The sequence below is a fragment of the Mustela lutreola genome, chromosome 8 (assembly GCF_030435805.1).
Source record: "Mustela lutreola isolate mMusLut2 chromosome 8, mMusLut2.pri, whole genome shotgun sequence".
NCBI lineage: Eukaryota > Metazoa > Chordata > Mammalia > Carnivora > Mustelidae > Mustela > Mustela lutreola.
Window position 1 is genome coordinate 26,537,924 of NC_081297.1, and position 21,489 is coordinate 26,559,412.

Consider the following 21,489-nt stretch of genomic DNA (forward strand, 5'->3'; position numbering starts at 1 on the left):
CCACTTGATTGCAACTGGGTTTCCCCCTCTGTTCTGTGGCCCGGAAACACTCTGAATTCAATAGTCTGGGATTATTTTAAGTCTTATCATTGTCCTTTGTTGTTCTGTGTCCAGTGTCTTGAAAAGTATTGGTGTGTATATTTTGCCCATTTTTTTTTCAAGTAGGAATATACACTTTGTCCCTTTTACTCATCTTAGCTGAAATCAAAAGTTACTTCGTGTTTTCTTAAATATAAATATTTATATGATTGTAATTAAAGTATATGTATCATTTTATGGCCAAATAAACACTGTAGCTCAGATAGACAGTTCCCATATTTCCTAAATAGTTTTCATAATTGCCATTTTAGTAGCTGCAAAATGTTTCACAGTGTGCCAAATTTATTTGAGAGCAGTTTATACATTAAAGAATGATTTATGTTCTACCTCTTTCCAAAAAAAGAATTTCAGATGGCTTACTGACAAAAAGGCCTACTAAATAAGACTAATACATTATGAATTAGAAGGGAAAATAAGGTTGAGAAAAACCAAGGAAGTAATAATGCCAACTATGATAATATCTGCTTGGGTATTCTGGCAGCCAAATGTGACAACTGTCATCAGTTCTGTTATTTTCATTATCAGAATGAAAAGGAGATTTCTAGGGAATAACAGTTATTGAATTCCTACTATGTGCAATTTAACAAAAGGTGTATTTGATTTTTACCTCAGCCTCATGGTACCTGCCCTGGGGCACAGAGTAAATGACAGAGTAGGCATTCTGGTTCCCAAGAGTAAAATGTCACAGCAGGCATTCCAAGGATAATGCCATCCATCTTCACACTACCTCAGGAGGGACAGACATCTTCCTGGTACTGAATGCTGAGAGAAATTTCTCACGTGGGCAATTTATATGGGCAACTCTGAGTGATACAATGATCAGTGTCTTCACAGCAGCTTCATATTAAACACAGAAGTTTTTAATGATTTTTTTTGGTAACGACTTTTGATACCTGTAACATTGAACTGCCCTTCAGTTGAGGAACTATACTGAAAGGAATTATGTGTCTTTCTTGGGTATAACACTAGCCAGAGATGAAATTTAGTTCCTTAGAGGAAAATACTGCTTGCTGTCCTGCACACCTTCTGTGATCTGGATTCCTCCTGGATGAGGTTTTTTGTTTTTGTTTTTGTTTTTCTGGATGAGGTTTTGAAAAGAATTAGAGGACTCTTATCTCACTGCTTTTGTTTTTGTTTTTTTAAGATGAGTCTGTTTTTACCAATTAACTCCTTTTTCTCACAAACTGCGCTATAATCCTTTGTATTTTGACTTCTTTTAAAAAACTTTTGTTTTTAGTTAAATACAATTTAGTTGACATACAGTGTATTATTAGTTTCGGAGGTAGAATTTAGTGATTCATCAGTTGCATAGAATACCCAGTGCTCAGTATATCACATGCCCTCCTTAATGCCCATCATCTGGTTACCACATCCCCCTATCATCTCTCCCCTGCACACCCCTGTCTGTTCCCTAGAGTTAAGGGTCTCTTATGGTTCGCCTACCTCCACTTTGACTTCTATGTCTCTAACTCTACTAAAAGCTTTTGGCATCTTTGTGGAGCCACCATTCACTGGAATTCTGGGGCTCCCGCCTTCTCTGTCAGCTGTTACTTTTCCTTACAAATTACTTGTGTTTTACCTGCCTACTCCCATAGCTGGGATGCTATCCTTGCCCCTTTCTCTTTGTACTTAACATTTTAGCACCTTTATAAAAGCCCAACTTGATATGACAGTCTCCTTTCTCTGAGTTTGATACTCAGAGCTACAGGAGTGCACAGAAATAAATGATACCTAGTTCTGATGTCAGGTTGCTTACTCTCTAGTAGGAGGATAGTAGAGGAAAGTCAATAACTATTATAAAAAACAGCAATTTAGAATTACAGATATGAATATGCAAATTTGAATACCCAAGTGGAAAAACCATGGAATATTTAATTGAGGATATAACTTTTGACATTGTGAGTAATATATGTAAATAGACACACTTGTACCGGACTCAGTTCATCTACCCCCCAACCCAAGATTTACTCCTCCCCACCCCAACTAGCACCTGGGATTTAGCTATTTGCTTGGTGGGACCCTAGGTGCCATCACTATCATTTCAACTCCTGGCATTCCCAGCCATTGCAGACTTCTCCAGAATGTGCGGTGGGCTTTGGCACAATTTTCATAATATACACTGGGGATGGAGCATTAGCAGCTCCAGCACCAAGGTCCTATCTGACTGACCCACAAAGTCTGTGGCATCTCCTCCATTCCTGGCTTCAGATGTCATGCCTTTCTGCTGTTTCTGCTCTGGTGTATTATGCCAGGATCTGGTATAACATGGCTCTGAAGTGCAGGGGAGTTCATGCCTACTGGGGTCAATGTGACCAGCAAGATCCAGTTGATAGGCAGGAACAGACTAGCAATTCCCTCTGTCTCCCTGATGGACTGTTCCAAGGAATGATGTTCCATGCCTGTCTAGAAACCTATTCTCATGACTGAGCAGCTCTACTGTGAGCAGCTCATAGATACCACCTTGTAGCTGCTCTCATCCCTTCCCTGCCCCTCCTTCCCAGCTCCTTCACTCCTGCCGCCCTAAGAGGGCATCTCCCAGTAATGTCTTCACACGTGAGATCTGCTGCAGGCTCTTCTCTGTAAAGAATCTGGGCAAAGGTTCAGCAAAGTGTAGAGAAAGAAAGGCAGGTGTGCTGGGGCCTCGTACCAGTGGTTGACATAACATCTCTCAGGCCTGCCTGTCCTACCTGAGCGTGTCCTGTACCCCGGCACACCTGGAGCTGCTCCTGGTGGGCCCTCTGTGGGCACACCCTCTCTGCCCCCCCCACTGCCCCCCAGCTTCAGTAGCATGATATTAACTTCTTGTGCTTTCTATGTTTTACATGCTCATAGTCCATTTAGAATTACAAAACACAAGTCATAAAAAATACATTCTGCTTATTCCTCAAGTTTCAGCCCAAAAATCAACATATTCTTGAAGGCAAAAGTAAAATTTCTTCACTCTGTGCAGCCCAAACTGTTTTTAAGTCACTTTGTAGTATTTATCACATATTGTCTTGTATCATATATGATTGTTGGGCATCACAGCATCTGTCAGATAAAAAGCTCCTTGAGGGCAGGGATATGATTTAGTTTTGCATCTTCTACAAAGCTTATCAAAGAGCACTGCACACAGTAGGCACTCAGCATTTATCTGTTGGATACATTTAGAAAGCTATCTGCAAGGTTAAGATAACACTGTAGATATGTTCTTTAAATTATTGTAGTCAAATAGTAGATTACTATAATAATAAAAATTCTTTTGAGAAACTCACCAGCAAGTCTCGAATATTCTGAGAGCTCAGTTCAAGGACACATTCACATGACTGAGGTCATGCTGTCAATCTCCAAGCACCTGATAGCAGGAGATTCTCAGAGGTTCCTGAGGTCAAAAGCATTAGAATCCAATCAGACAACCTGGAATAAAGGTTCAACTTCATTGGGCCACAGGATAAACAATGAGAAGAGAATCTTTTCACTCATTCAGTGACTGTTTTTGAGCATTTACTTTGTGATATTCAGATAAATGCTTTTAAAATATGAATGATAGAAGGACAACAGCTATACTTCTCTGTGGGAACATGTAAAGGTGATTAATTTCCTCCCTGAGTTTCTTACTTAGAGTGGTGATTGGTGTTCTTACATTTCACACTATCCAGTTAATTTCAAGGAATTTTTAGAGTCAATACAGCAGGTGAGTGAAGGAAGAAATCTGAAGAGAACATGAAAACTATTACGAGAAGTATTAGTAATTGCCACATGTAGTTGAATAATTGTGCTCCCTAAGAAGAGAGAAGCTGGGTGGTGCTCATCAAAAAAAAAAAAAAAAAAAGTGTTTAATTTTCTTAAATCTTTGACTCTGAGGCTTTTCAGCCACTCATTATATAACAAGACTGGGCAAGCCTCCCTCTCTTTTTTTTTTTTGCCATTGACATCTTCCAAGGAAAATGCTGCATGATATGATTTTCAAGGCTAATTTGCCTTTTTGTCTTAAGCAGTGTCTCTTGCTACAAATTAGCCTTGTGCACCTCCCTGAGCTAGAGAGGCTCCTTCAAAATTCCTAACAGGCAGCCTGGTGGAGAGATGGGAGGGAAAGGAAGGGAGGGAGGAAGGGCGGGAGGAAGGGAGGGAGAGAGGTAGAGGGTGCCTGTCTGCTGCGTACATGTGGTACAGGCTGGGAGATCAGAACGCTCACAGAACAGGCAGTGTAATTACATGTTCCTTGTAAGTATGTTAGCCCCACGGGGAACTAAGCTGGCCAGTCCACTTGGAGAGGAAAAGTAGATTTAAGGATGGTAGAAGGGGTCATTTCATAACTGACTTATTACTCAGTTATGATGAGGGCATTTGCTGATCTCCAGTGACTGCCTCATGCTTTTGGTCAGGCTCGGCTCTCTCACTCCCAGATACTTGATTTTGCAAAAGGGACACACCTTTCTGCAGGAAAAGAAGACACTGACCAGATTGCAAGCGGTAGGTTGTGACATTCAGCATGTTTATGCAGCAGAATTGCTGAGAGATGAGGGGTGGGGGGTGGGGGTGGTAGTGGTGATGTTCGGGTTGGTTGATTTATCTGCAATAGGGAATGTTTTATTTTAATTGTCAGTTAAAAAGAAGAGTTGCTGCCTAGGCTAAGGTATCAGTTAAAAATTCTGTGTTCCCAGCTTTTATATTTGTGTTAGATGTGATTTCTGTGCTCATGCAGCTTAGTGAAGCTAGGGAGGGCTCACCTTTAAATAACCTGCAGTTTCCTATTTTCATTCTTTTTTTTTTTTCATCCCTAAGCACTGTTCCCACCCCTTCTTCCCAACATCCGCCTGACCACCCCCTCCACCACCCCCCACCGTGTGAAACGTGGCCTGTCTTCATCTTGAGTCTTTTGCACCCTGAGTCTGGATTTCTGGCTTGTTTGCTGTAGGTATTTGTGGATGCCTCGCAGTCATCCAGGGCCCAGGCGAACTGACTGTGCATGGGAATCGGAGACCATGGCCGTGCAGCTGGTGCCCGACTCTGCTCTCAGCCTGCTGATGGTGAGTGCTCCGGGAGGAGGTGGGGCCCAGGCAGCGCCCAGCTCCAGCCTCGCCAGCCTGCCTGCTTGCCTGCCTGCCCGCACAGTGGGCTGCTGCAGTAGCTGCAGACATGCGGAAAATCCTTCTGCTTTATCCTGCAGGCTTGTTTGAAATGATTCCTTGGGTAAGAGTATCAGCCATGACAAAGCACTCTCAGAGAAAAGAAGCATTAGATTTGCCATTTTAGAAACTTGTTGCTTAATGCTGTTTTGAGAGATATGCTTGCAAACAGGTGCTATGAGCCCCTGGAAATAGATTCCCACCAACGCCTCCCCCTGGTTTCTCAGCATCCTGTCCCACTGCCTTTTACATTGAAATTGAGGTGATGGTGTTTGTTTGTTTGTTTTTGAACCTCTCGTAGCAACTGTGGAATTTTTTTGCCCACGGAGCATTGGAATAAGATCGTGGAATAAGATTGTCTTTCTAGGTGCCCATGTGTCTACTCAGACTTCCCCGTAGAAGCAACTGAGGAGGTTGTGGCCTTTTTTTAACACTTGTACTGCAGAGCTCACCTCCCAGTTGTGATTGCTGGGAAGACACTGGCAGAGGCCTTGTCCAGGCACTTGCCAGTGTGTGGACCACTGACCTACTTTAAGCTTCTCTGATTTCCGTCATGTTAAGAAGGCCCCCACTCAGCATATCTAAGCAAACAGGGACACTGGCATCACCTTGCTTTACTCTGACTGATTTTTTGCTAGGATCTAGGTTCAGAGTTTGCTTTTACTGTCATATTGCTCCCCCTCTCCTCGCTGGATAGCCCATAGGCCAGGGTAATGTTGACGGAAATAGCCCGCATCAGGCTTGGTGTGTGAATGCTCTAACAGTTGCACAGGAGATTTTACGAACAAAGCATAAGTGCTTCTGCTGTGTATATTGATCCATGTTTTCTGACTGAGAAGGGGAAATGCAGCTTTATGAGGCCTGATGCATTTATTAAGAGCACTTGGAAGAGGAACCAGTGGGGAACATGCCTCCGGAGTGATGAGCTAAGTCAGATTAAGAGGGGTAAATATCAGGGTTTTTGGTTATCCCAAATGTCATTTAGGCCACAGAGCCATTTAAAATGACTGAGATCTCATGGGCTTCTGCTGACTTCCAATTCTACTGGGAGATAAGTATTCAAAAGAATTGAAGTTGTTTTCTGGAGAAATTATTCTTGACTCCTCTCCTTTCCTCATAATTGTATTGTCTAATGATTCTTTATTTTCCATTGTGTACCTGTGGTCATGTATGTGGATGGTAAACATCTTAACATTTCTGACTGTGGCAGGCATGCAGTGGCAGTATCTGTGAGGACCACCAAGAGATTCCAGAAAACTGGGAGTCTGAGTCATTTGCAAAAAAATAAAAAAATAATAATAATAAAAAAAAATATATATATATAGGCACATATGCCCCTATTCAGGTATGCATATTATCTAATATTGTTTAATAGAAATAAGTCTTGTGTTATGTTAATATAGAGAAGAAATGTGTTCATAAAAATTAGCTTTAGGGAGAGCCGGGCCTCTTTGCCTCCAAGTTACTGTTCTGATTTCTTCCCCATGCTTCTGAGCAATCAGGTATGTGTTTGTTTTACTAGGAGCACTAAGGATAAATCCTCAGTACCCAAACAGAATGCAGCTCAGCATCCTGGTCCAGCTGCTCCTGCCACACACACACTCAGGCTTTCTTTTTCCTGGTACTCTCAAATATTTTGGGTGCTGCCCTGGAGGTGTCTGCAGCAGACTTTATTTTCTGTGTATTAGCAGCCTCTGCCCTTGGATCTATTCCTCATGCTTACCTCCTGCCCAGATTAAAGGTTTGCGTGTATGTCTCTCTCAGAAGCCAGGGAAATAGCTCTCGATACCATGATGGACCATTAGATTAGACAACCTTGGAGCACCATGTATAACCGTAGTCAGTGCATGTTTTCAGGGCCATGACTGGTTCGGGTGAATTTTCCCATGTATTGTTTTTCACGTTTGTTGCCTTTTTCATTTTTAAGAGTGAATCTCAAAATAATTGCTTCTCAACCTATCACATGACAAGTCTCAAAATGTATAAGCAAGTCAACAGGGAAGAAAGGAGGAAAAGAAGCTATTTAGCAGAGTTGCTTTGGCTGTGAGTTCAGTAAGGAAGCGTAAACATTATTATTTATTAGCTAATCAATCGGCCAGTCAGTCTCAGTATTGATGGTGTACCTGCTGACTGAAGAAAGTAGCATAGAATAAGGGTCAGAGTGAGAGCTCATAAACACCCAGTTAGGGAAGAGGGGACTATCAGGTGGCTTGATTGCATTCCACAGTTTTATGCTGTGGAGTCATTGGGCTGTAGGGAACTCGGGGAGAGCAACTGACCACACCTCTTGGTTTTGAATAAGGAGGCAACCAGACATTATATTCAGTGTAAACTATAAATGATTCAGGGCAGAACAGATTAATTTGGTTTTGCAGGTGGCAACAGATCTGTAATTGGAGATCCCTGTGCTCTGTTTCCAGCTTTGCCACTCACTGGGTGATCCTGAGTGAGCTAGGTGATCCTTTCACTGAGCTTTAGTTGTGGCCCTTGCTTACTGGGGGTCGGGACATGCTCATCTGTAGAGTCCCTTTAAGCTCTGTTAAACATAATATAAGACCTCCAGGAATATGTCTAGAACAGAGGCAACTCTAATGCTTTATTCAGCGTTATGTCTTATTTGTACCCTATGACAGTGTTGCTTTTAAGATATGTATACAATGGAATACTATGCAGCCATCAAAAGAAATGAAATATTGCCATTTGCAACAGCATGAATGGAACTAGAGGGTATTATGCTGAGCAAAATAAGTCAATCAGAGAAAGATAGTTATCATATGATCTCCCTGATATGAAGAATTTGAGAGGCAGGTTGGGAGGTTTGGGAGGTAGAAAAGGAAAAAATGAAACAAGAAGGGATTGGGAGGGAGACAAACCATAAGGGACTCTTAATCTCACAAATCATACTGAGGGTTGATGGGGGGAGTGGAGTATGGAGAGGGGGTTGGGTTATGGACATTGGGGAGGGTATGTGCTATGGTGAGTGCTGTGAAATTTGTAAGCCTGACGATTAACAGACCTGTATCCCTGGGGCAAATAATACATTATATATTAATAAAAAATAATTAATTTTTTAAAAGATGGTGGAATTGTTCCCATCTGTATGGCTTTTATGCCAGAAAAAGTGTTTGATACTATTTGCTGGAAGAGGTGATCATCTGGGTTTGTTCACACTCTGCTGTCTGGAGTCCTATCCCATGGGAGCCTGATTTATTCTGTTGGACAAGAGCAGGTGACTTTTGGAAAGTACATAAGGTAACTTTCTAAGCTGGTGCAGACTGTGGGGTATCTGGAAGGGGGCCTGGGTTGTAAGCAGATGCTGACCGTCTGAGGTGGGTGGATTTCACTGATTCTTCCAATGAAGAGTCAGGGTGGGAGGAAGAGGAGTGTCCATGCAAGATGGAGGTCCTCAAACAACCAAGGAAGGGTGGATTCAGAGCGAGGTCAGGTGCTGGTGGTAAAGACCACCTAACAGGCCATTGAAAAGCCTGCCTCCTCTATCTTTGCAGAAATCTTGGGAAGCAAGAAAAGACAGTGTTGTGTTCACCACATTGTGGGGAGCTTCCAGCCTGATGTGACTAATTATAGAGCAGGAAGCTCTTGGCTATGTGTCTTTTGCTGAAATCACATGAGTTTAGGGAACTCTTTAAGGGTTGGAATGTGCTAGAGCCAGGGACTTGTTGATCATTTCTCTAATGATAGCTTAGAGATGTATAACCAAGAGGCTACAGAGGTGGTATTAGGATGTTTGGCTTTTAGATTCTGAAAGCTCAGACAGCTAGATTAAAATATTTTTAATGTAACTTAGCTAGCCAGGCAATAATGCAAATTATGCTTTTCTATAAATTATCTTGACATATATTATCTCACTTAATCCCTTCAACAATCCTGGTGTTAAGACAGAAATTTTTGATAATCAGAATCTGAAAAACTGTCAGTGGTCACATAACTGAAATTGATGGGGCAAAGTCTCAAAATCAGGGTTTCTGATACTCAACCCAGGGCTTTCTTTGATACCATGTCAAAGCTCAAGAACTTGACCACTAGGATCTTCTAACACTTTGCATTTAGGCCCTCGGGGGGTCTTACTTCTGAACCACTCTGCACTAGGTGAGTAGTGATGTTTTCTTATTTATCTTTATTCTTTTCCATGTTATAATTTAAATTAAAAGTTGATACCATATATTTGGCTCAAGACATCTGGTTTTATTCTAAGAAAAAGAAATCTTTTTCTATCTATGAGACTTCCTGTGTTCTCAAGGTTGCATTCTCTTGGACTCTGTTTCTAAGAAAATTGCCAAGAGTCAAGTTTTATAATAGCAAAATTAAATATGTAAACATTTCCATTGATAAGTCAGAGAAATAGTGAGTGATTATTCTCAGCGAATGAAGGATGTGAATTAAATTATCTTGAAGATTCTTTCCATTTCTAAAAATTTGATTTCCGATTTCTGGGATTCCTTTGAGTACACTAAGAATAGACTAGGTCTCTGGTCTGTTTTGAATAGATTCCAGTTGATAATCTGTTCTTGTAAAACTTTATCTCTCTAGATTCATTTCATTTCATTTTTAAAAAATATTTTATTTATTTATTTGAGAGAGAGAGATCACAAGTAGACAGAGATGCAGGCAGAGAGAGAGAGAGAGGGAAGCAGGCTCCCCGCTGAGCAGAAGGCCCAATGTGGGACTCGATCCTAGGACCCTGAGATCATGACCTGAGCCGAAGGCAGAGGCTTAACCCACTGAGCCACCCAGGTGCCCCTCATTTCATTTTATTATTGATTCTTCTTTTCCTCAGATATTTTCCTCACTTGGAAATTTTCTTTATTAATCAACCAACAAATACTTGCTGAGTATGTACTCTGTGCAGGAAGAATACAAGGTAGTCACTAGCTTTAGCGAACTTAAAACTAATTGGAGGGTGCCTGGGTGGCTCAGTGGGTTAAAGCCTCTGCCTTCGGCTCAGGTCATGGTCTCGGGGTCCTGGGATCGAGGCCCGCATCGGGCTCTCTGCTTAGCAGGGAGCCTGCTTCCTCCTCTCTCTCTCTGCCTGCCTCTCTGCCTACTTGTGATCTCTGTCTGTCAAATAAATAAATAAAAATCTTGAAACAAACAAACAAACAAACAAACAAAAAAACTAATTGGAAAGACAAGGTAGAGACATGGAAATTATAACAACAAGGAATTTATAGGACAACTTCAGAGAATCACATGAGAACTGCAATGAGACAGTGCATAATCTGTAACCAAATAAGCCCTGGGGTGCACTCCCTATCAGAGTGGGGAAACTGGTTCAAGCTTAGTAACACGTTAAAGGGTAGATGAAAATGAATCTGAGGTGAGATGAGTGAACGAATTAGGATGGAGTCCAGACTTTGTTGGGAGTTAGAAAGTAGACTGGTTTGGACAGAGTTCCTAGAGGTGACAAAGTCTTATATGGGCAGAAAAGCAGGCTAAGGGTGTGACCAAGGTCCTAGTTGTATAACTACAACCTCATTTTCCTCTAAATTTGACCTGTGACAGGTATCTATTTGGAGTTTCTACTAAAACCATGGATTTTTCTCCAGATTACAAAAGGCAAAAAGCATAGGATAAAATTAAAGTCTGTCTTGGGGAATCTTGCTCTTGAATTAATGATAATAATCCTTATATTTTTCAAAGTGCTTTTGTGCATGCTGTCAGGACAGATACTATATCTTTCTATTATAACATCAAGCTGAGATCCAGAAATAGTAAATGGCTTGCCCAAGATGACTTGGCTAATTGTAATGGTTTCCATAATGGTTAGCTCATACATATGAAAATGTAATATTGACCACCTTTATGGAAATTCAAAGGATAATAATTATGTGTTAATACGGAGCATAGCCATCTAAAGCACTGTGAACAGAGTGGGATCCAGACAGGGGTCCTGGATGTTCAGGTCTATAGTAGGATGGGTTCTTAGTATCATTTATTTTTATTGTTTATTTAAAGATGGTTGATTGTCAAAACATCCCTGGAAAATGTTTATGTAACTGTTATATCTAAGTCAGTAGGTAAAATCCTTCTTAAACTGAATTTTTTATCTTCTAAAGTGAAATTTCCTAATGAATATGTCTGAAATCCTGATATTTATAATATTTGTAGTTAGTGTGCAATGTACAAATTTATCTGTCTTAGAGGGTGAAATTTAAAATCAATGAGTCATACTCCCTCTCTTAGATAATTTTTTGCTGACTATATATATTTTTTGATTTTATTAATTTTTTATTTTTTATTAATTTTTTTTATTTTTATTTTTTATTTTTTATAAACATATATTTTTATCCCAGGGGTACAGGTCTGTGAATCACCAGGTTTACACACTTCACAGCACTCACCAAAGCACATACCCTCCCAATGTCCATAATCCCACCCCCTTCTCCCAAACCCCCTCCCCCCAGCAACCCTCAGTTTGTTTTGTGAGATTAAGAGTCACTTATGGTTTGTCTCCCTCCCAATCCCATCTTGTTTCATTTATTCTTCTCCTACCCACTTAAGCCCCCATGTTGCATCACCACTTCCTCATATCAGGGAGATCATATGATAGTTGTCTTTCTCTGCTTGACTTATTTCGCTAAGCATGATACGCTCTAGTTCCATCCATGTTGTCGCAAATGGCAAGATTTCATTTCTTTTGATGGCTGCATAGTATTCCATTGTGTATATATACCACATCTTCTTTTTTTTTTTTTTTTTTTAAATATTTTATTTATTTATTTGACAGACAGAGATCACAAGCAGGCAGAGAAGCAGGCAGAGAGAGAAGTGGAAGCAGGCTCCCCGCTGAGCAGAGAGCCCGACGCGGGGCTCGATCCCAGGACCCTGGGATCATGACCCGAGCCGAAAGCAGAGGCTTTAACCCACTGAGCCACCCAGGCGCCCCAATATACCACATCTTCTTGATCCATTCATCTGTTGATGGACATCTAGGTTCTTTCCATAGTTTGGCTACTGTGGACATTGCTGCTATAAACATTTGGGTGCACGTGCCCCTTTGGATCACTACGTTTGTATCTTTAGGGTAAATACCCAGTAGTGCAATTGCTGGGTCATAGGGCAGTTCTATTTTCAACATTTTGAGGAACCTCCATGCTGTTTTCCAGAGTGGCTGCACCAGCTTGCATTCCCACCAACAGTGTAGGAGGGTTCCCCTTTCTCCGCATCCTCGCCAGCATCTGTCATTTCCTGACTTGTTGATTTTAGCCATTCTGACTGGTGTGAGGTGATATCTCATTGTGGTTTTGATTTGTATTTCCCTGATGCCGAGTGATATGGAGCACTTTTTCATGTGTCTGTTGGCCATCTGGATGTCTTCTTTGCAGAAATGTCTGTTCATGTCCTCTGCCCATTTCTTGATTGGATTATTTGTTCTTTGGATGTTGAGTTTGCTAAGTTCTTTATAGATTCTGGACACTAGTCCTTTATCTGATATGTCGTTTGCAAATATCTTCTCCCATTCTGTCAGTTGTCTTTTGATTTTGTTAACTGTTTCCTTTGCTGTGCAAAAGCTTTTGATCTTGATGAAATCCCAATAGTTAATTTTTGCCCTTGCTTCCCTTGCCTTTTGCGTTGTTCCTAGGAAGATGTTGCTGCGGCAGAGGTCGAAGAGGTTGCTGCCTGTGTTCTCCTCAAGGATTTTGATGGATTCCTTTCGCACATTGAGGTCCTTCATCCATTTTGAGTCTATTTTTGTGTGTGGTGTAAGGAAATGGTCCAATTTCATTTTTCTGCATGTGGCTGTCCAATTTTCCCAGCACCATTTATTGAAGAGGCTGTCTTTTTTCCATTGGACATTCTTTCCTGCTTTGTCGAAGATTAGTTGACTGTAGAGTTAAGGGTCTATTTCTGGGCTCTCTATTCTGTTCTATTGATCTATGTGTCTGTTTTTGTGCCAGTACCATGCTGTCTTGATGATGACAGCTTTGTAAAGAGCTTGAAGTCCGGAATTGTGATGCCACCAACGTTGGCTTTCTTTTTCAATATCCCTTTGGCTATTCGAGGTCTTTTCTGGTTCCATATAAATTTTAGAATTATTTGTTCCATTTCTTTGAAAAAGATGGATGGTACTTTGATAGGAATTGCATTAAATGTGTAGATTGCTTTAGGTAGCATAGACATTTTCACAATATTTATTCTTCCAATCCAGGAGCATGGAACATTTTTCCATTTCTTTGTGTCTTCCTCAATTTCTTTCATGAGTACTTTATAGTTTTCTGAGTATAGATTCTGTGTCTCTTTGGTTAGGTTTATTCCTAGGTATCTTATGGTTTTGGATGCAATTGTAAATGGGATTGACTCCTTAATATCTCTTTCTTCTGTCTTGCTGTTGGTGTAGAGAAATGCAACTGATTTCTGTGCATTGATTTTATATCCTGACACTTTACTGAATTCCTGTATAAGTTCTAGCAGTTTTGGAGTGGAGTCTTTTGGGTTTTCCACATATAGTATCATATCATCTGCGAAGAGTGATAATTTGACTTCTTCTTTGCCGATTTGGATGCCTTTAATTTCCTTTTGTTGTCTGATTGCTGAGGCTAGGACCTCTAGTACGATGTTGAATAGCAGTGGTGATAATGGACATCCCTGCCGTGTTCCTGACCTTAGCAGAAAAGCTTTCAGTTTTTCTCCATTGAGAATGATATTTGCGGTGGGTTTTTCATAGATGGCTTTGATGATATTGAGGTATGTGCCCTCTATCCCTACACTTTGAAGAGTTTTGATCAGGAAGGGATGCTGTACTTTGTCAAATGCTTTTTCAGCATCTATTGAGAGTATCATATGGTTCTTGTTCTTTCTTTTATTGATGTGTTGTATCACATTGACTGATTTGCGGATGTTGAACCAACCTTGCAGCCCTGGAATAAATCCCACTTGGTCGTGGTGAATAATCCTTTTAATGTACTGTTGAATCCTATTGGCTAGTATTTTGTTGAGTATTTTCGCATCTGTGTTCATCAAGGATATTGGTCTATAGCTCTCTTTTTTGGTGGGATCCTTGTCTGGTTTTGGGATCAAGGTGATGCTGGCCTCATAAAATGAGTTTGGAAGTTTTCCTTCCATTTCTATTTTTTGGAACAGTTTCAGGAGAATAGGAATTAGTTCTTCTTTAAATGTTTGGTAGAATTCCCCCGGGAAGCCGTCTGGCCCTGGGCTTTTGTTTGTTTGGAGATTTTTAATGACTGTTTCAATCTCCTTACTGGTTATGGGTCTGTTCAGGCTTTCTATTTCTTCCTGGTTCAGTTGTGGTAGTTTATATGTTTCTAGGAATGCATCCATTTCTTCCAGATTGTCAAATTTATTGGCGTAGAGTTGCTCATAGTATGTTCTTATAATAGTTTGTATTTCTTTGGTGTTAGTTGTGATCTCTCCTCTTTCATTCATGATTTTATTTATTTGGGTCCTTTCTCTTTTCTTTTTGATAAGTCGGGCCAGGGGTTTATCAATTTTATTAATTCTTTCAAAGAACCAGCTCCTAGTTTCGTTGATTTGTTCTATTGTTTTTTTGGTTTCTATTTCATTGATTTCTGCTCTGATCTTTATGATTTCTCTTCTCCTGCTGGGCTTAGGGTTTCTTTCTTGTTCTTTCTCCAGCTCCTTTAGGTGTAGGGTTAGGTTGTGTACCTGAGACCTTTCTTGTTTCTTGAGAAAGGCTTGTACCGCTATATATTTTCCTCTCAGGACTGCCTTTGTTGTGTCCCACAGATTTTGAACCGTTGTATTTTCATTATCATTTGTTTCCATGATTTTTTTCAATTCTTCTTTAATTTCCCGGTTGACCCATTCATTCTTTAGAAGGATGCTGTTTAGTCTCCATGTATTTGGGTTCTTTCCAAACTTCCTTTTGTGGTTGAGTTCTAGCTTTAGAGCATTGTGGTCTGAAAATATCTCACCATTTGTAAAGTGGCATAATAATAGCTACCATGTAAGATTTGGGATAATTCAATGAGATATGCGGGTAAAGTACTTAGCACTGTTCCTGGATCAAAGTAAATATGCAGTCAGTATTAGCAATTGTTCACGTTATGTTAACATGATATGAAACTACCATCCACCCAAACTCGCCTCATTGGATTCCTGAATGAGCCACAGTCAATCTAAAAGGAGAAGTTGCCCAAACCTCTCTGCATCCCGGTGTCTGAACAGTTAGTGACCACTTTGAACAATCCGTCAGTTGTTTTAGAAAAACAGATGCTCCTAGGATCAGATGAATTGTTCCGATCATGAGCAAATTTAAATTTGCATTCCTGTCTTGACTAACTAAAAAAATTTTCTTAACCTCTGAGGGGAGATGACTGAAATATGGGCTACAATATGTTCTCTCTGGCAAATGCAAAATGCATGCCATTCAGGCTGCTATACATGATTGGTTGGCTATTAGTGCATCTCTGCTAAAAATTAATTGTCTGGCTGCTTTGCAAAGTTTAATAGTCATTTAGAGAGCATATGTTACTAGTGCAGGTAACAGTATCTCATTGAATTCTATGCCAAAGTAGGAAGTCAAATGGAACATATGGTATTTAGCCTGGTCATAATCAAAGGTCCTGGAAACATGCTTGACTAAAACCATGGTATATATACAGTATAAGAAGACTAAATTCCAATGTCGAGGTAACATTGGCCTGCCACCCATGTTTCCTACTAATGAGTGCTTTTTATAATCCTGGACATTGAAATGCTAGTCTCTCAATCCAGACCTGGAGAAGCCATTTCCTGAGCAGTAGATCGAGTTCCACTCCCCAAGCAATGTCATGTATGCCCATGGTTTTAACTCTCATCTGTACATTCATGACTCCCTAATCATGTCTTTGGCTCAGGCCTTGCCCCCAGGTTTCTCATGACTAGCAATCCAAATGCTTATCAGGTTTATCTTCCTGTATGTCCCATAGATGCCTCAAACTCAATTCACCCCATAGAGAAATTGTGACCTTCTTCTTGGTCTGCATGTCTTTCATTGGTGGTAATACCTTTTTGCCTGTCATCTGAGAATTCACCATTGACTCCTCCTTCTTCCTCATCCACCTTGTCCAGTTATCTCCAGGTTCTGTTGTCTCTGCTCCCTCTTTTCTCTGTAATCTGGCCCCTCCTGCCCATGCCCCTCTCCCTGTCTAGATCAAGTTTACAATCTCTTCCACCTGGATCTCTGCTTCTGTTCTCTTTTCCCTATGTCCATCCTCTGTATATTTTCCAGAGTGATATTTATAAAATGAAATTCTGATTTTGCTACTAATTAGATCTATTATTTTCTTCTAAAATGAAGGTCTAAAATCCTGATTATACTTGATTATACATGGGATAAACCTCAAGCTATTTATTTATTTATTTATTTATTTATTAAAAAGATTTTATTTATTTATTTGACAGAGAGATCACAAGTAAGCAGGGAGGCAGGCAGAGAGTGAGAGGGAAGCAGGCTCCCTGCTGAGCAGAGCGCCTGATTCGGGGCTTGATCCCAGGACCCCGAGATTATGACCTAAGCCCCGAGATTATGACCTGAGACAAAGGCAGAGGCTTTAACCCACTGTGCCACCCAGGTGCCCCAAGCTTTTTATTTTTTAATTGAGGTAAAATTGGTATATAGTAGTATATTTCAGATGTACAAAATTATAACTTTATATCTGTATACACTACAAAGTGATCAAGCTTTTTAACATACTTATTAGTCACTTCACCTCCAACCTCTGCCTCCCTATCTAACTCCATGCCCTGCTGTATCTCCCACCACTCCTGAGAATTGGTGCCTTCGTAGTGTTGGTCTGTTCCTGCTCCCGAGAAAGACCAAGCTGGCCCCTGCCCCACAGAAACACCATGTTGGTTCAAGCCTATGTACTTTTGAAAATGCTCTTTCCACTTCCTCACTTCTTCCTGAGGAAGGAAGGAATCATTTATATTTATATTTTCTATCATTTCACTTATTGCTAACCCTACTATATGACATTTGACTTTTGTACCTGTTTTCCTTAATAGAATGTGAGCACATCAACAATATAGAGTATTTCTTGTCCATTCATTCAGCAAATATTTATTGAACACCTACTATCTTCTTGACACTATTTTAACATGAAGGGTATAATAAAGTGAACAGGACAGACAAGGTTTTTGATGTCCTTTTACTTACCTGGGAAGAAATTAAAAAAAAAAAAAAAAGTAAGTACACTAAAAACACACAGAAATATCAGGGAGTGGTAATTTTTCTAGAGCAAATTCTAAGTGATGATGGGGAGACAATGCTTGAGTGACAGCTTTAAAGTGGGTGATCAAGGGAGCCTTCTCTGAAGAAACTGAAGGGTGACTGGCAAGAAAGAGATAGTGGTGGAAAGTTGCGGGCAGGACATTCCAATCAAGGTAGAAGCCATTGGACCTGTGGGAGTTTATTACATCCCAGCACCTTGCACTGTATTAAATACAATCGGTAAATTAAAATATTGCTTAATTACTTCTGGCCGCTTAACACAGAACCATCCTAAGACACATGGGTCTTGCTCCAGAGCTTACATATCACAAAAGAAATGTACCTAAAGGAAACACTGACCTTGTGAGAGAAAATGGGCTCCCCCATTAAAGGGCATGGTACCAACAGGGTGTAGAAAGGAATTCAGAGGAGTGGTCTGGGAGGGATAGGGGAGGGAGACCTAGAGATCTAGGTATGACAGGGTCTGTGGAGGATAAGGACATTAAGACAGTAGAAAGGTGCAGATTTCCACCTGTACTGATGTGATTGACATATACTATGGGTAAGTTGAAGGTGTACAGCATATTGATTTGTTACACTGACATATTGCAGTATGATTACCACCTTAACATTAGCTAACACCTCCATCAGGCACATATTTACCATTTCTTTTTTTGTGCAAAGAAATCTAAAATTTACTCTCTCAGTAACTTTCAAGTATATAATACAGTGTCGTTAACTCTAGTCACCCAAATTAGATTAGATTAGATTAGATCCCCAGAACCTGTTCATCTTCTAACTGCAGGTTTATACCTTTGACCAATATTTCCCCATTTACCGCACTGTTGATCCCTAGTAACTGCCATTCTACTTTCTGTAAGTTTCATTTTTTAAGATTCCACATATAAATGATATCATACAGTATTTGTCTTTCTCTGACTTTTTCACTTAGGAATATGTCCCCAATATCCACCCGTTTTATCACAAGTGGCAGGATTTCGTTCTTTCTTGTGGTTGAGTAATACTCCATTGTGTGTGTGTGTGAGTGTGAGAGAGAGAGAGAAAGAAAGAGAGAGAGATCTGGTTTATTCATTCCCCCATAAATGGGCAGTTAGATCGTCTTGGTTAGTCGATGTCTTAGGTTGTTGTAGTTAGCCAATATCTTGGATATTGTGAGTAATGCTGCAATAAATATGAGAATATATATGTATCTCCTAGAGATACTGTTTTCATTTCCTTTGGATATATTCTCAGTTTAGGGTACATTTATTTTTGGTGGGGGAGGAAAGGGAGAGAGTATCTTTCTGGGAAAAGGAACAACATAATGAGGGAGATTCAGGAGGAAACAATAATAAACCACTGTGGTGGGGATCAGATGAGGGTAGAGGTGGGGGTGGGAAGGAGGGGTTGGCAGGAGAGGATTTGCATTATGGAAGTGAGGACTTCAGGTGGAGCAAGTTAGAACTAAATGAGGGAGGACATTGCAAATGGTCCCGTGAGTACCTGGATTGGAGCCACAGGAATTTACGAGACTTTGCGTTCTTTAATGGGGACTGACTTAGCTAGTGTGGGGGTTGGGAATTTTAATCTGGTGATGGTACTCAAGGTGCATTGGGGAGATGGGAAGAAGAATGGCTATTCAGTTTGGTCAAATGGATTAACTCAGGTGGAAGGTGAAGAGGCAGCATTGTAGCTCAGGGAAAAGAGGAAAGTGGATGAATTCAAGGGACGTTCTGAAGGCAGCATCATTAAGACTATAGGATAGATTGCTAGTGGGGCCCAGGCATAGGGAGGAGCCAGCCAGGATTACAAAGTGTTGGATTTCAGAGCTGTAGGGAGTGGTACAGGAACAGCATCAGGGTGGGAAATACAATTTGCAGTTAAAAGGGCTGCAGTTAATGTAGGACCACCAAGTTAAAGGCATTGAAGAAAAAATGGGATTTCCTAGCAGAGATGGTTGATGGGCAGTTGGAGATCATGGTCACTTAGGTCAGTATTAGATTTGGAGGGGCAAATCTGAGAATGAGATTAGGAACCCAGGAATCCTGAAGAAAGACTGTATGGAGAAAAGAACAGAAGACTACACCTGTGCAAGGGGTGTTCTAAAAGCCATGGTCAGAAAGAGTTCATATTATCTTGTGATATAGGCCACATTTGTACCAGGTCTGTATTACCTTGACTTGGGCATTAATTTTCCTCACATTAAATGTACCACATGGCCTAACTGAAGCAGCCTCAGAGATTTTTCACTAGATGCAGGTTAAATGCAGTTTCATTAGATAACTGTACCTCCTCCCATGTTCTTGTAGGGCACAACTGGGCTGGGAATGTGCACATGTCACCTCTTACCAAGCACCATTATCTGTTGGGTGTGTGTTCTGCTTACTACTTACTGCTGTATAGGAACTACTCTGCACTCTGTTACTTAAAACAACCATTTTGTTAGCCTCACCAGTTATGTGGGTCAGGACTTGCAACAGGTGGCAGTGAGAATGGCTTGTCTTTGCTCTATAATGTGTGGAGCCTCACCTGAGAAGAGTGAAAGTCTGGGATGACACAACAGCTGGAGTCTGAAATCTCCTAGAGGCATTTGCACTGATGTGGCTGGTGCTGGGTGTTGCAATCAGCTGGACCACAGCATTTACGTAGGAAAACTCCACATGACCTGGGCTTCCTCACAATATGGCTGCTTTGAGGAAGCTAGACAACTTACATGGTAGCTCAGGGCCCAAAACCAAGTATCTGAGCTACCAGGGTAAAGCTGTGTGACCTTTTGTGAGATAGCCTCAGAAGTCACACAGATTTGCTTCTGATGCATTTTCTTTGTTACAAACAAGTCACTAAGGCTAGATTGGAAGGGAGAGGATTTAGACCCCACCTGTTGGTGAAAGGGTACTAACATATTTTATGATATGTTTAAAGCCACCACAATGGGTGTTCATTCTGTGTAATTTAATTTCATGGACTTTGAGGGTCTTATCCTTTTCGAATTATTCACAATTTGGCTATGGAACTTTGCTCAGAGGAAGAATTCCATAACTATTGATTGAATGATAAGTTGGTATTGGAAGAATCCCAGTTTTAATATTTTTGCCTATTGGCAGAAAGTTACCTTCGAGTTTTTAGATTTTTATTCAAATTCTAAACATCTAAGAAGTAACATGTTTAGCGTTTCTCAGTTATGCCTTCAAAGAACACCCAGAGGGGCGCCTGGGTGGCTGAGTGGGTTAAGCCTCTGCCTTCGGCTCAGGTCATAATCTCGGGGTCTTGGGATCGAGCCCTGCATCCGGGCTCTCTGCTCAGCGGGGAGCCTGCTTCCCCCTGACTCTCTGCCTACTTGTGATCTCTCTCTCTGTCAAATAAATAAATAAATAAAATCTTAAAAAAAAGAACACCCAGAGAAGGTGTGAATCATGAATGGTCAGATCTGCCTTCTCTGTGACCTCAAAGTTTCTCTGGTTTAGTTCCAGCTGATGATTGGGAGTTAATAAACTGTAGTGTTGCTTCCTTTCCATGCCTTGTGTTTGGACTCATAATTTGTTTTGTATCTTTATTGCCCGTGTGTCAAAGTAAAAGAAGGGACATAGCTTGGTATTAGGCTGAAATGCTTCTTTCCTCGTGAGGAGTGTGAGCATAATTGAGCTGTAATGAACACAGCTGAGGTCATTTTCCAGGGATTAATGACAAGGAGAATGCGTTCATGGCCTGAGGCTTAGTCTTCGGTCATTAACCTAGTTGGTCATTAATATTGTCTGGGAATGCTTTATGTTAGGCCATTACAACTAATGCCATATGCTGCTACAATTGGGAACATGAACATTACCTGTATCGGGAACTATTTGTTTCCTCCCCGTTCCCCACAATTACTGAACAAAGCAGCCTTTTTAATACACACTCCAAAGGCATGAAACACCGAGGGCAGGACAGTTTGAAGCTTCCCTTCCCTCCTCTCCTCTCCTCCCATCCCCTTCTCTTCTTTTTTAAAAAGTCACTTATGGAAGGTTGCAATCAGAGAGACATTATGGGAAGCATAATGAGGATATGTAGACATATGTGTAAATACCACCTGGTCCCTGCTCTCAAGAAGTTTAG

General features: G+C 40.8%; 1 protein-coding gene across 2 annotated transcripts in view; it reads left to right on the plus strand.

Annotated features, from left to right (window-relative positions):
- The first annotated feature begins 4,211 nt into the window (after nucleotides 1-4,211).
- The window catches only part of FRMD4A (FERM domain containing 4A), a 609,448-nt gene continuing 592,170 nt past the window's right edge, over nucleotides 4,212-21,489 (plus strand). For both annotated transcript variants that reach the window (XM_059184088.1, XM_059184090.1), the window contains exons 1-2: nucleotides 4,212-4,302; nucleotides 4,997-5,108. In XM_059184088.1, coding sequence (XP_059040071.1) covers nucleotides 4,241-4,302; nucleotides 4,997-5,108 — 174 coding nt within the window. In that variant the 5' untranslated portion in view covers nucleotides 4,212-4,240. The remainder of the gene's footprint in view (nucleotides 4,303-4,996; nucleotides 5,109-21,489) is intronic.